The sequence below is a fragment of the Zeugodacus cucurbitae genome, chromosome 6, assembly GCF_028554725.1.
Source record: "Zeugodacus cucurbitae isolate PBARC_wt_2022May chromosome 6, idZeuCucr1.2, whole genome shotgun sequence".
In the NCBI taxonomy this organism is placed as follows: Eukaryota; Metazoa; Arthropoda; class Insecta; order Diptera; family Tephritidae; genus Zeugodacus; species Zeugodacus cucurbitae.
The window spans coordinates 26,535,355-26,549,458 of NC_071671.1; the positions used below are offsets into that span (position 1 = coordinate 26,535,355).

Consider the following 14,104-nt stretch of genomic DNA (forward strand, 5'->3'; position numbering starts at 1 on the left):
AAGCATATATAAATACTGGAAAACAATTTAAATAAAGGTTCTGAAATTAAGAAAGTTATATAGTTATAGAAGTTCAAGTTATGGGAGGAAATTTGTATGAAATTTGATTTCTAAACGCTATTGCCGATTAAAAAGTTCGAATTATGGAGATCTTCGGGTTATAGAAGTTCGAGTTATGTATTCTCACTGTATTTCAAAAATTAAAAACAAACAAAATGAATAAAACTGTTTTAAGGATTTGAAAAAAAAAAATTTTACAAAAAATTAAAAAAAATATTCAAATATTTCCAAAAATAAATAATTAAAAACAATAATTAAAAAAATATAATAAAATATCTTAAAGAATTAAAAAAGAACAATTGTTTTCAAAAAATAGATAACAACAAAATAGAAAAGATATTTGTAAATATTTTAGAAATCTTAAATAATCAATAAAGTATAATATTATCAACAAATCAAGTATTTTTCAAAACAAATAATAACCAAATAAAAATTAATAAAATTGAACAAAAAAAAAATATATTTTTTTTAATTAATTATATACGATAGTATTTTGAAAATTAATTAAGTATATAATAACAAAAAATAAATAAAAATAATAATATTTAAAAAATATTTTTTAACTGATTTAGGAAAAAAAATTAATATCTGAAATAATTTAATCAATTTTTTTTATACAATTTAATTTTTTTTATTTACTAGTATATATTTTTTTATAAAATTTTTATGTTTAAACTGCAATAAAAAAACAATAATTAAAAAACTTATTTTTTTCAATTATTCAAAAACAAAATATTTTCAAAAATAAAAAACAAATTAAAATATATAATAATTTTAGGGAAGTTAGAAAATTTAAATAAACAAGTAAGGAAGGGCTAAGTTCGGGTGTCACCGAACATTTTATACTCTCGCAATTTATTTATTTAAATTTATTAATATAAAAAACAATTTCACTCACATATTTGGCATATATGTATATGATAAAAAGTCCATTGGAAGTTTGAAAACCCTAATATTAAGTCTATGGGAGATAGATGAAGTTCTGACCCGATTTCACTCATTGTTGGCACGGAGACATATTATTAGAAGAAACATATTCCCTCAAAATGTCTTCAAAATATCTGAGAGAGACTTAACTACAATTTCGGTAAAAAATTTGTTAGACGTACTGAGGTCCTCATATTCGATATACAGGGTCTTGAAAACTTATGGACCGATTTCGACGTTTTTTAAAAGGGCGATGCCATTCTTTAAATACAGTATTTATGCAAAGTTCTATGCCGATATTTTCACTAGTACTAACTTTATATATTGTAAAGTAAACAATTCAGACCGACTTCAGAGTTGTGGTATATGGGAAGTAGGCGTGGTTGTGAACCGATTTGGACTATTTTCACAACATATCATTGGAAAGCTAGGAAGATATGATGAACCGAATTTCATTGAAATTGGTCGAGTAATTTCGGAGATATGGTTTTTGTCCCAAAAGTGGGCGGAATCACGCCCACTTTAAATTTTGTATATCATTTTGAGTGCAGCACTTCTGTACCATCTTTATAATGCAATTTAAGGCTTCTGCTGGTTTTCCTTACTGAATTAAAGAATTTTCAGTAGTTTTCAACATAACATTTGTATGGGAGGTGGGCGTGGTTATAATCCGATTTCCTCCACTGTATAAGGTAGTACCTAAAAGAAACGACTCTAGAATGTTTCCTTGATATAGCTTTAGTTGTTTGCGAGATATGTACAAAAAACTTTTTAGGGGGCGGGGTCACACCCACTTCCACAAAAAAATTACATCCAAATATGCCGCTTCTTATTGCGATCCTTTATTCCAAATTTTACTGTTATATCTTTATTTATGGCTTAGTTATGACACTTTATGTGTTTTTGGTCCGATTTTGCCCATTTTTGAGAGCAACCCTCTCACGGTCCACGGTGTGTTCCAAGTTTCATTAAGATATCTCAATTTTTACTCAAGTTATCGCTTGCACAGACAGACGGACGGACAGACATCCGGATTTCAACTCCATTCGTCATCCTGATCATTTATATATATATAACCTCATATCTAACTCTTTTATTTCTTGGTGACACAAACAACTGTTATGTGAACAAAACTATAATACTCACTTTAGCAACTTTTGTTGCGAGAGTATAATAAATGAAGTTATTGGAAAAATGTTCGTTAAGCGGCATTATAAATATAATTAAATCTAAATCTACTAAATTGTATATATTAATTAGAAGAATAATAAAATTAAAATAAAACAATGCAATAATCTAGCTTAGTTCAGTTTTCCAAAGCTTGCTAGATCTAGGCTATCACTCTCGTCAGTATTTACAACTCAACCAAAATATTGACACACACGTTGAATAAAATATTTGATATTCATATTTTCTGACAACACAGTGTTAATAGTAAAGTATACATATTTGCGAAAATTTGCATATAAACGCAAAGTTATATAAGATCTAGTAAAATGAAAACCATTATAAACCAGTACTTGTACTAATTTTTTCTGTTGATATGACGTTTTGATAACCAATAAAATTGACACATACGAGTATATAACATTGCTTTGACATAAGAGTTTACCCCCCAAAACCTTTGATGCTTCCTTTGCTGTTTTATTACTATTTATGCAAATAGAAAGTAATTGAAAAACAATATTTGTTAATTTAAAGTCACATACCATCACCGCCGTCACAGTCGAGCGTCACAAATATTGATCTTACCAATAAGCATATTTTCGCAAATTGTTTGCTGTTGGCCCCCAATGTTTTGGCAAGTGTGTTGCGTATTTGGAGTTTACGGTGACTGGTGCTGTACGCTATTTTTGGTAGCCACACGTTTCCTATGAAAATATTGCGCGAGTACAAACCACACGCAAAGCGCGAAGTTTGCACCAGCAATTCTAGTTAAATTTTAAGCGTGATTGAGTGTCACGTATATTTGCACATGCAGAATAATAGTCGATAAGTGACGCAAATATTTAATGCAGATATGTGTGTAAAAGTGGACTCAAACGCATTTATGGCACTTTGCCACTTTGGTGTTGCAAATTTGCAAGATTCTGCGAAGGCAATCGTGCAGCATTAATTTCCGAAAATTCATTAATTTTGTTTACGAGTATCTTTATACAAATTGTGGTACACAAAAAGATAAATTCTGTTCACTGGAAATGAAACTAGTTGGAAATAGTTTTCAGCCGAAAAACCCCAATTTTCCATGTCAGTTTTAGCCTCATAAAATAAAAATTAGTATGTATTTAAATATGTATGTAAATATGTATATATTAATTTGTGGATTCATTCACACCAATATAATCTTTATTGGTAAAATCTTTATTCAAAAACAAGAAAAAACGTTAACTTCGGCTGTACCGAAGCTAATATACCCTTCACAGGTGCATTTCTTTTAGTAACTATGTGTTTAAGCAAATCTAAAGACATAAGAAAAAAATAAGTAAAAAGAAAGAAAACATTTTACTAATTCTGTTTAGCCGGGTTGTTCGCTAGAAACATTAAAGTTATTTACAAATGAGAAAGTTTCCCATGCAAGCATTTGATTTCGAACTATATGCTATAGTTAACCGATCTAAACAATTTCTTCGGAGATTATATTATTACTTTAAGCAATAATCCATGTCAAATTTCGTGAACATACCACGTCAAATGCGAAAATTTTCCATACAAGCCATTGATTCCGATCGTTCGGTTTGTATGGCAGCTATATGCTATAGTGAACCGATCTGAACAATTTTTTCGGAGATTAAATTATTTCTATGAGCAATAACCCACACCAAATTTCGTGAAGATATGTAGTAAAATGCGGATGTTTTCCATACAAGCCCGTGATTCCGATCGTTCAGTTTGTATGGCAGCTATATGATATAGTGGTCCGATATCGGCAGTTCCGACAAATGAGCAGCTTCTTGAAGAGAAAATAACATTTGCAAAATTTCAAAACGATATCTTAAAAACTGAAGGACTAGTTCGTATATATGTATACAGATAGACGGACATGGCAAAATCGACTCAGTTCAACATACTGATCATTTATATATACACTTCATAGGGCTTCCGACGCTTCCTTCTGGGTGTTACAAACTCAATCGACTCAGTTCAACATACTGATCATTTATATATATACTTCATAGGGCTTCCGACGCTTCCTTCTGGGTGTTACAAACTTCGTGACAAACTTAATATACCCTGTTCAGGGTATAATAATACATTTCGTACCTAAAATCACTTCCGCTATTGAACTTTGTGATCAAATCAAAAAATAGTTCGACATTGTTAACCATTTTCGCTCGCAACTATTAGGCATTTTCTAATTGAATAAATTATCTTATTTACAATGAAAATTCAAACGTTTTTATTACAGACAATAATAAAACGTGCTAATAATTTATGTTTCATATTTAATGAATTTCACATGTCACATATCGTCACGCACAACGCTTTAGAACTGTTTCAATGTGGTGTTGAGTGAAACAGTGATAAAGTTTTGAAATTTTACTAAGGGAGTTATGTTGAATAATATTTCTTTTTTTGAAGAAAAAGTCATAATTGGTTTTTAGGCTAGGACCATGCCTGTTATTTTGACCCCAACAAGTTATATGTCTGTAAGTTTTCCCCACTTATTGTTCATTTTCGAAATGTGTAAAAAAAAGCTACGGTAGATGTCGCTGCTAAAAATATTAATCAGCTGATGAAACTTACCAACTTCTTATGAAAAGCAAAAACAAAACTGTATAATAGCTGATCGATTATCGAGTAGTCGGTAGTATAAAAGGCATAAAAGAGTTTCTCAATAAAAATTTAAATTGATCAATTAATTTGGCAGTCTAAAAACTCAAACTGACAAAATTCTATTTAGCGTTTTCAGTTTCATTAAAGAAAGTAATTTTAGGTTAAGAGGTTGTCTTTCCATCCCAGGTCTTTGCGAGGCTCATAGTGAAACCACCGGGACTGGAATCCCATCACACTATTATTTGCTCTCTGAATACAACTCACAAAGTTTTATATGTGCAACTTTCACCACATTGTCCAGGAAACTACGACCGTTAGTTGCGATTCTTTTCCTATATAAGCTACATAAACATTCGCATAAAATATATGCTATAGTATCTTCTTCTTCTTGGCAGCTTCTACAGTTATCATTGTAAGGTATCCCCAGTCAGTCTGTGAGCTCTTAACACTTTCACTACAGAAAGTTAAGAACAATTTTATTAAGTTTATTGATCCAAAACACTATCGAAATACTTCTCGATCTAATTCTATAAATTTTCTTTGACATATATATAAATTGACTGATTTACTGCCCAAAGCATCTAAAAGAAAATCAAAACATTACAACTTCAAAATTTGAACCGATTTTTTCAATGAAGTGGTTTTGAACCTGAAATTCGTTATTTTAATAATTATGTATTTAACCGAACTCAAATTCTAAATAAATGTATTGAATCGAACTAAACTTAGAACTACTTAAAAAAGGTATAATGGTTTGATTCGTCGAATCCTTGAAATATATGATATTAAAAAGCTCAATAAAGTTGCTACGAGAGTATTATAGTTTTGTTCACATAACGGTTGGTTGTAAGTCCTAAAACTAAACGAGTTAGATATAGGGTTATGTATATCAAAATGATCAGGGTGACGAGTTCAAGACGAGTTCAGACGGATGTCTGTCTGTCCGTCCGTCTGTCTGTCTGTCTGTCCGTGCAAGCTATAACTCGAGTAAAAATTGAGATATCTTGAAACTTGGAAGGCGTATTTCTTGGCACCATATTAAGTTCGAAGATGGGCGTAATAGGACCACTACCACGCCGCAAACTTGCAATAACCGAAAACATATAAAAAGCTAGATCTCAGCCATAAATTAAGCTATTAAAATTTTGTATGAAGGACGAGGGGGATGTAATTTTTTTGGGGAAGTGGGCGTGGCCCCACCCCTACTAAGTTTTTTGTACATATCTTGCAAACTACTAAAACTATATCAAGGAAACTTTCTAGAGTCGTTTCTTTTAGGTATTACCTTTTACAGTCCAAAAATAGAGGAAATCGGATTATAACCACGCCCACCTCCCATACAAAGCTTATGTTATGAAATTAGGTTCATAGTTTCAACCAAGCGTCCCAATGATATGTTGTGAAATGAGTACAAATCGGTTCACAACCACGCCAACTTCAAATATACTAGAACTTTGAAGCCGGTCTGAATAGTCTTTACAATACATCTAATGATTATATCGGAACAGAATTTTGCAAAAATACTGTATTTAAAGAGTGACACTCTTCTAAACTTTGTCCAAATCAGTCCAAAAGTTTTCAAAACCCTATATATCGAATATGAGGACCTGGGTGATTCTAACAATTTTTTTTACAGAAAATATAGGAAAGTCTCTCAGATATTTAGAAGAAATTCAGAGGGAATATGTTTCTTCTAATAAAATGTCTCCGTGCCAACAATGAGTGTAATCGGATTATAACTTGATCTATCTCATACATATGTGAGTCAAATTGTTTGTTATATTAATAAATTTAAATAAATAATTTGCGAGATTATAAAATGTTCGGTGACACCCGAACTTAGCCCTCCCTTACTTGTTTTTTTGCTTTATTCCTCAAAATTATGAATATCTACATACATATAATTATTGACAGCATCACGGTGATATTTACAAACCATTTGAGGCGTGAATAAGTTCATACACTCACCACAACAACAAACAAACTTGTATATAAATACCAAAAAACAAACTCCTTGAAAAGCTTTTATGAAATCTCTAACGCTGTTTGATATTTACATTTTTCGCGAATTAACCACAAATCAAGCGAAAATTATTACCATGAATTATATTACTACAATTCTAAAGTTTTGTATGTACAGTACGATAATCACTTAGTCATTTTGGCATACAAATGTTAAGGCTATGTAAACGCTTATATTTTTACTTATATAATACAGATATTTATTGTTGTTTGTATGTAAATATACTCGTATTTCCATACCGCTTTGCTAATTATTAGAGAAAACAGTATTACTTTTTGCTCTACGAGCACTTGTTTTCCTAAACTACTTTTCGCGCTTAACTGACTAAGTTAATTTCTGATTATGATTTAGTTAGAAGTTTTAAAGCAGCTTTTCTAAAATATTGACAATAAAATATATAAGTATATTGGAAAGAATATCGTATATCTGGTTGTTACATGATAACAGCGCATAATTCAAGTATTAAATAACAGAAAACAACTGATGCATAATCTAATTTATTTATAATATTATAGGGTAGACTAGTTGCATTCATATAAGGCTGTAATCACAGTGAAAGCGTGTGCAATTTTTTAAACTACTGTAAAACGCAGTACATCATTTTATAATACAATAAACCTAGAAATAACAGTAATGTGCTAATGCCGTTATATGTAAGATGCCACAATAAACTAATTTCAGCAATAATATGGAATATATAGCTCGCGTGACATATAGAGTAACTGTAAAAACGTCTGATAATGTACGAGATCGGCTTGATAAGTACGTAGTTAACAAAAACAAAAATATTTGTTTTGCAAAATGATGATCTTTATACTGGATACAGCTGATCTATTAAAACTCCTACTGAGAAATACATCTTCTGGAGTTCTGAAAACAATATCACTTGGCCGTCGATAATCTTCTTATTCAACTCAATTTCATTTGTGACGAGTGATGCTTTTTAAATAACGAAACAAAGAGAAGTGATCAGTAGAGGGATCAAGTAGCACCCTAAGAATCGCAGAAAACAATCTCAGCTATTTTGCGCACCTTAATTTTCGGTCTATTAATGATAGATCAAGGACTTTTTAATTGGCATTTGTTCGTAGGCTATCAAAAACTAACGTTCGATCACGTTTAAACTCGTTAAACTCATTTTCTAACGATCGTCAGCCGACTTATCGCACCGCCCCCATATTACTAAAAGGCCTTTAGAAACTTACGCTTAACCCAACAAATGCACATTGCATGTTTATCAAATATCTAATGTAATTATGGAAATTTACAACGTGACAATATTTAGTTTTGACAACGTGAATATTGACAAAGCCTTAGGGAAATTAGCTAATGACTTTATTTTTACATTTTGCAATGTTTATTCAACTGTTATGAGCTAAATTACAGCGATCTATGAAATCCATATTTAAATAAGATTTAGATATTGAAGGGAGAACTAAATTTAGATTTGAACTGATGATAAGGCGTACATATAACTTCTGACGCACATAACCTTAATAATTGCAGAGAATTTAGACTAAATTCCAAATGTTATTAGTACCTCCCGAAATAAAACTGCAGTTATACCATCTCCCAAAACCAGAGATTTGATTGTACTTATCAATATTTTAGACGAATTATAGTTTTGAGGTTAGGTTTATTATAAATTTAGAAAAGGCGTTTCCAAATCAGGTCTCAATTCCATAAATGTGGTATAGTTTTATTTTGAAGATACTAATTAGAAATGCGATTCATTAATTGTGCTTAAATATGTATGTATGTGATTGGCGTTGCAACCGTATAGCCGGTTATAGCCGAATCGACGATAGTGCGCCACCTCTCTCTCTCCTTCGCAGTTCGGCGCCAGTTGGAGATCCCAAGTTTAACCAGGTCGCTCTCCACCTGGTCCCTCCAACGGAGTGGAGGCCTTCCCCTTCCTCGGCTTCCTCCGGCGGGTACTGCATCGAACACTTTCAGTGCTGGAGTGTTTTCGTCCATTCGGACAACATGACCTAGCCAGCGTAACCGCTGTCTTTTTATTCGCTGAACTATGTCAATGTCGTCGTATAACTCGTACAGCTCATCGTTCCATCGTCTGCGGTATTCGCCGTTGCCAATGTTCTGAGGACCATAAATCTTGCGCAAAATTTTCCTCTCGAAAACTCCTAGTGTCGTCTCATCTGATGTTGACATCGTCCAAGCTTCTGCACCGTAGAGCAGGACGGGAATGATAAGCGACTTGTAAAGCTTGATTTTGGTTCGTCGAGAGAGGACTTTACTGTTCAATTGCCTACTCAGTCCAAAGTAGCACCTGTTGGCAAGAGTTATTCTGCGCTGGATTTCGAGGCTGACATTGTTCGTGTTGTTGATGCTGGTTCCCAGGTATACGAAATTATCTACGACCTCGAAGTTATGACTGTCAACAGTGACGTGGGAGCCAAGACGCGAATGCGCCGACTGTTTGCTTGATGACAGGAGATATTTCGTCTTGTCCTCATTCACCTCCAGACCCATTCGCTTCGCCTCCTTATCCATGCGGGAAAAAGCAGAACAAACGGCGCGGTTGTTGCTTCCGATGATATCAATATCATCGGCGTACGCCAGGAGCTGTACACTCTTGTAGAAGATTGTACCTTCTCGGTTTAGCTCTGCAGCTCTTATAATTTTTTCCAGCATCAGGTTAAAGAAGTCGCATGATAGTGAGTCACCTTGTCTGAAACCTCGTTTGGTATCGAACGGCTCGGAGAGGTCCTTCCCAATCATGACGGAGCTTTTGGTGTTGCTCAGCGTCAATTTACTCAGCCGTATTAGTTTTGCGGGGATACCAAATTCAGACATCGCGGCGTAAAGGCAGCTCCTTTTCGTGCTGTCGAAAGCAGCTTTAAAATCGACAAAAAGGTGGTGTGTGTCGATCCTCTTTTCACGGGTCTTCTCCAAAATTTGGCGCATGGTGAATATCTGGTCAGTTGTCGATTTTCCAGGTCTAAAGCTACACTGATAAGGTCCAATCAGTTTGTTGACGGTGGGCTTTAGTTTTTCACACAGTACAATCGATAGAACCTTGTATGCGATATTTAAGAGGCTGATCCCACGGTAATTGGCGCAGATTGTGGGATCTCCCTTTTTATGGATTGGGCAGAGCACACTGAGATTCCAATCGTCAGGCATGCTTTCTTCCGACCATATTCTGCAAAGAAGCTGATGCATGCACCTTATCAGTTCTTCGCCGCCGTATTTGAATAGTTCTGCCGGTAATCTATCGGCCCCCGCTGCTTTGTTGTTCTTCAAGCGGGTAATTGCTATTCGAATTTTATATACTAATGCTTAAATATACTAATCTATAATATAACGTTATCCCAGAATACCTTTATAAATTATACAAATCTTTGCCACCAACTTGCCTAATCATATCATCTCTCTCTCTCTCTCTTTTGCCACTTTCAGTTCACATTCCAAAACGCTTCAACATAGCGGTAATGTTGTTTATGGCGTGTCTTATGAGCTATATGATGCGTGTCAATCTAAGTATTAATATCATAGCTATGGTCGAACAGACGGACCCCAATGCCACCGAACCGCTACCAAATGTAAGTGTTACGAGAGAAATCTTATAGAAAGGTTATAACTAACCTATCTTAAACAGTACGGTCCACGTTACAACTGGAGTCAAACGGATCAAGCCAACTTATTAGGCGCTTACTTCTATGGCTATATGATTACCTCACTGCCAGCTGGTATGCTGGCCGAGAACTTTGGTGGCAAGCCGGTAGCTGGTTGGAGTTGTTTGGGCGCTGCCGCACTAACGGCACTCACACCTCTCGCCGCATCTTGGGACAAATGGGCTGTATTTGCGATACGTTTTCTCATCGGCTTCTTGAGTGTAAGTTAAAAACTTGATTAAAGGTTGAAATATTTTAACTATTTTTTTATTTCTTTATTTTTAGGGCGTGATTTATCCGTGTTGTCACAGTAAGTAGAAGCGCAAATAAAGCTAGTATTAAGCTTTATTATTAACCTCTGGCATTATTAACGACCTTACTAATTTTCTGCCTTGCTTACTTTCCTGCAGATTTGGTCTCAAAATGGTCGCCACCTGATGAGAAGGGAAAATTTGTCGCCTCTTTAATGGGTGGCACATTCGGCACAGTGATTACCTGGCCTATAAGTGGTTTACTTATCGAGAGCATGGGCTGGGATTGGGCTTTCTATATGGTTGGTCTGTTTGTATTGATCGTTACATTGATTTGGTTCTACATTGTGGCAGATAGTCCAGCACAACATCGTTCCATTTCGGTTAAAGAGCGTGAATATATTGAAAAGAGTCTGGGCGATACCATTACGACCCAGAAGGTTAGTAACTGTTTTGTCATCGCCCATTTCCATAATTATATAATATATGTAATTGATTATCTTACAGCGCTGGCCACCATATAAGAGTCTCCTTGTTTCTCTACCCTTCTGGTCGCTACTGCTCTTGCATTATGGCAGCATGTGGGGTCTGTTCTTCCTAATCACCGCTACACCTAAGTTCCTTAGTGAGGTGAGTACTACAATTACTTAGACTCCTTTTTTGATTTTAAATATTTGCTATTTATTTTCAAAAGGTGCTCGGTTTCAACTTGTCTTCGGCCGGTTTCCTCTCCAGCTTGCCACATTTGGCGCGTTTACTCTGCGCCTTCGGCTTCGGCGCCATTGCGGATCTCATACGTCGCAAGAGTTGGTTGAGCGTGACAGTAATGCGCAAAACTTTCTGTCTATCTTGTAAGTCATAGCATTTCTGTTAATTTTAATAAATTCGAAATTATATAATTCTCTCATTTTCCTTTAGCGCATATTCTGCCTGGTATCATGCTGATCGTACTGGCATACTTCGGAAAAGATCCTTATGTTTGTGTAGCCATTATGACAATATCTTTGGGTTTCAATGGCGCAGCAACAGCAAGTAATCTGCAGAACTCTCAAGATCTGGCACCCAACTATGCGGGCACACTATACGGTATCATTAACTGTATTGGTACTACGCCTGGTATTTTCTCGCCAATGATTGTGGCGGCCTTCACTAAAGAAAGTGTAAGTACTTAGTTTTTAAAACGGTAAAACTTATGAGTTGGTTTCATTAATTGTCTCTCTTTCTCTCCAACTCTTTTCAGAACACCATTGAGCAGTGGCACAACGTGTTCCTGATAGGCGCCGCAGCCTACATTATACCAGCACTATTCTTTTGGGTATTCGGTTCGGGTGAAATACAGAAATGGAATGAAATCGACAAGAAAACGTCGAAGAATGACACCATCAACACGAAACTGTAAAACTGGAAAAGTATTGCATATATACCATATATAGTGTTTTATTAGTCTGTCGGATAATCTGGTATTATTGTAAATGTATTTATACCTATCAAGTATGAGTTGTGAAAATCCATGGCGATTTAATATCTATAGTGCTTGTATAAATTATTAAGCCCATTTGTAGGGCTGTACAAAAAAGTATGCGTACGGAGTAAGTATGTATGCTATAGTGATATATTCCTTTGTACCATTAAGCTGTGAATTTAATAAATATTGAACTTATATACATATAATTCATGTAAAAAATAGATATCTTTAAATTTATTTTTACTTGTGGGTAAAAAATCGTTTCACTTAAAACTCTTCGGACCGTTCCCATGATTGTCAGATCTTCGTTGGACGAACAGTCTCGAAGTGGAGCTCGAATAAACAGTTGAACTTCTGTAACTCGAATCACCATTATCCATAAAGAACTTCGAGTTAGAGAGAGATCGAGTTGTGGAAGTTAATTTGTATGAAACTTGACTTCTATTGCCAATTCAAGAGTTCAAGTTATGGAGAACTTCGTGTTCAATCTTCACAACTGTTTTGAATTTTTTTCATATTGACTAAATAACCAAAAATATTATTAAGGTTTCCTCGCTATTCTACATTCTCTTCTATCACGAATACAATGAAAACTAATCACTGGACTATGTCGTAATATAAAAGGAGGAGGTACTCACCAAGAATAAGTAGAATATTCGACAATAAAACTACTTTCCACCACAATTTAAACGACTCAAGCATAGAGACTTTAATAAGATTGTGACACTATTTCAAGAACAACAGATACCTTAAATAGAGATTGCTTTTATTGAATTACTACACATAGAAGCTACTACATATATAGAACTGTATGAAAAACTGACTATAGAGAAAAGCAATTGTCTACATAAAGCTTCTAAAATTCTGAAGAACTGCGGAAGTGGTTTAGTATTTTTAGACCTAAGACCTACACATTACACTACTTGGCACACTTTACACTTCGATTGATGTACCTCAAATACAGATGTTACGGATATAAAAACCTTTCGACAACTTTAATGTGCGCAAAACCACAGCTTATACCATTTATTTATAGTATTATGTATTAATTGTGAAAATAATATTTTTCAATGGAATTATTTTCACTTGTGGTTTTTGGTGTTAAACTGGAAATTACTCTGTAATATATGCATGTAGAATGAGCAAAGCATGCAAAAATAAGAAATAAGTCACAAAATTAAAAGCTACACTACTAAGGGTAAGGTTTTTTCAAGTGAAATTAGTGATTTTAGTAAATCACTAATGTAGAGAAAAGATTTTCTTAAATCTTTCGAACTATTAGGTCTACAACTTTGCTTCCGCCGTTTTTTTGTAAATTTAAGGCTTTTTTTCACTTAGGACACCCTCTCCGTACGTATCCGAAAGCATTCGGTGAGCCTCAGCCGCACTTTTCTTGGAATTTAGAAAGAAAAGCAAAATTTCCCGTAAATGTCGAGAATTCGGCTCAAAAAGTGACATTTTCAGTTGAGAATAAGTTTGATATGCAAACAGATCTCTACAAAATTTTGTTGGGTTAATATTGACACAAATGTTCTAGATCGATATAAAACGATTTAATCGACCAGTGCTTGACCCTAGAGACATTCCCGCAAATGTCGAAAATTCGGCTCAAAAAGTGACATTTTCAGTTGAGAATAAGTTTGGAATGCAAACAGATCTCTACAAATATTTTGTTGGGTTAATGTTCCAAGATCGATATAAAAAAAATCTATTCAATCGACCAGTGCTTGACTCTAGAGACTTCTATTGGAAAACGGCGGAAGCAAAGTTGTAGACCAAATAAAAATTTATATTCTGCGTCAGTAAAAATCAATAATATTAAGTTAAGATTAAAGTTAAGTTTCAGATTAAGATTTTTTATTTTTAGAATATGCTAAAATTTAAGGTTTTAGTATATATTATAAGCAAACAATTTTACTACAATTCAATCAATTGCAAAACGTGTAAATTAATATGAACTCCAACG

General features: G+C 34.1%; 1 protein-coding gene across 1 annotated transcript in view; it reads left to right on the forward strand.

Moving 5' to 3' along the window:
* LOC105214003 (sialin) overlaps positions 1-12,359 on the forward strand; it is a 33,727-nt gene extending 21,368 nt beyond the window's left edge. Inside the window, exons 3-10 of the mRNA XM_011187149.3 lie at positions 10,208-10,350; positions 10,407-10,643; positions 10,708-10,732; positions 10,833-11,113; positions 11,181-11,303; positions 11,368-11,524; positions 11,592-11,833; positions 11,914-12,359. Coding sequence (XP_011185451.1) covers positions 10,208-10,350; positions 10,407-10,643; positions 10,708-10,732; positions 10,833-11,113; positions 11,181-11,303; positions 11,368-11,524; positions 11,592-11,833; positions 11,914-12,072 — 1,367 coding nt within the window. The 3' untranslated portion in view covers positions 12,073-12,359. The remainder of the gene's footprint in view (positions 1-10,207; positions 10,351-10,406; positions 10,644-10,707; positions 10,733-10,832; positions 11,114-11,180; positions 11,304-11,367; positions 11,525-11,591; positions 11,834-11,913) is intronic.
* The last annotated feature ends 1,745 nt before the right edge of the window (positions 12,360-14,104 follow it).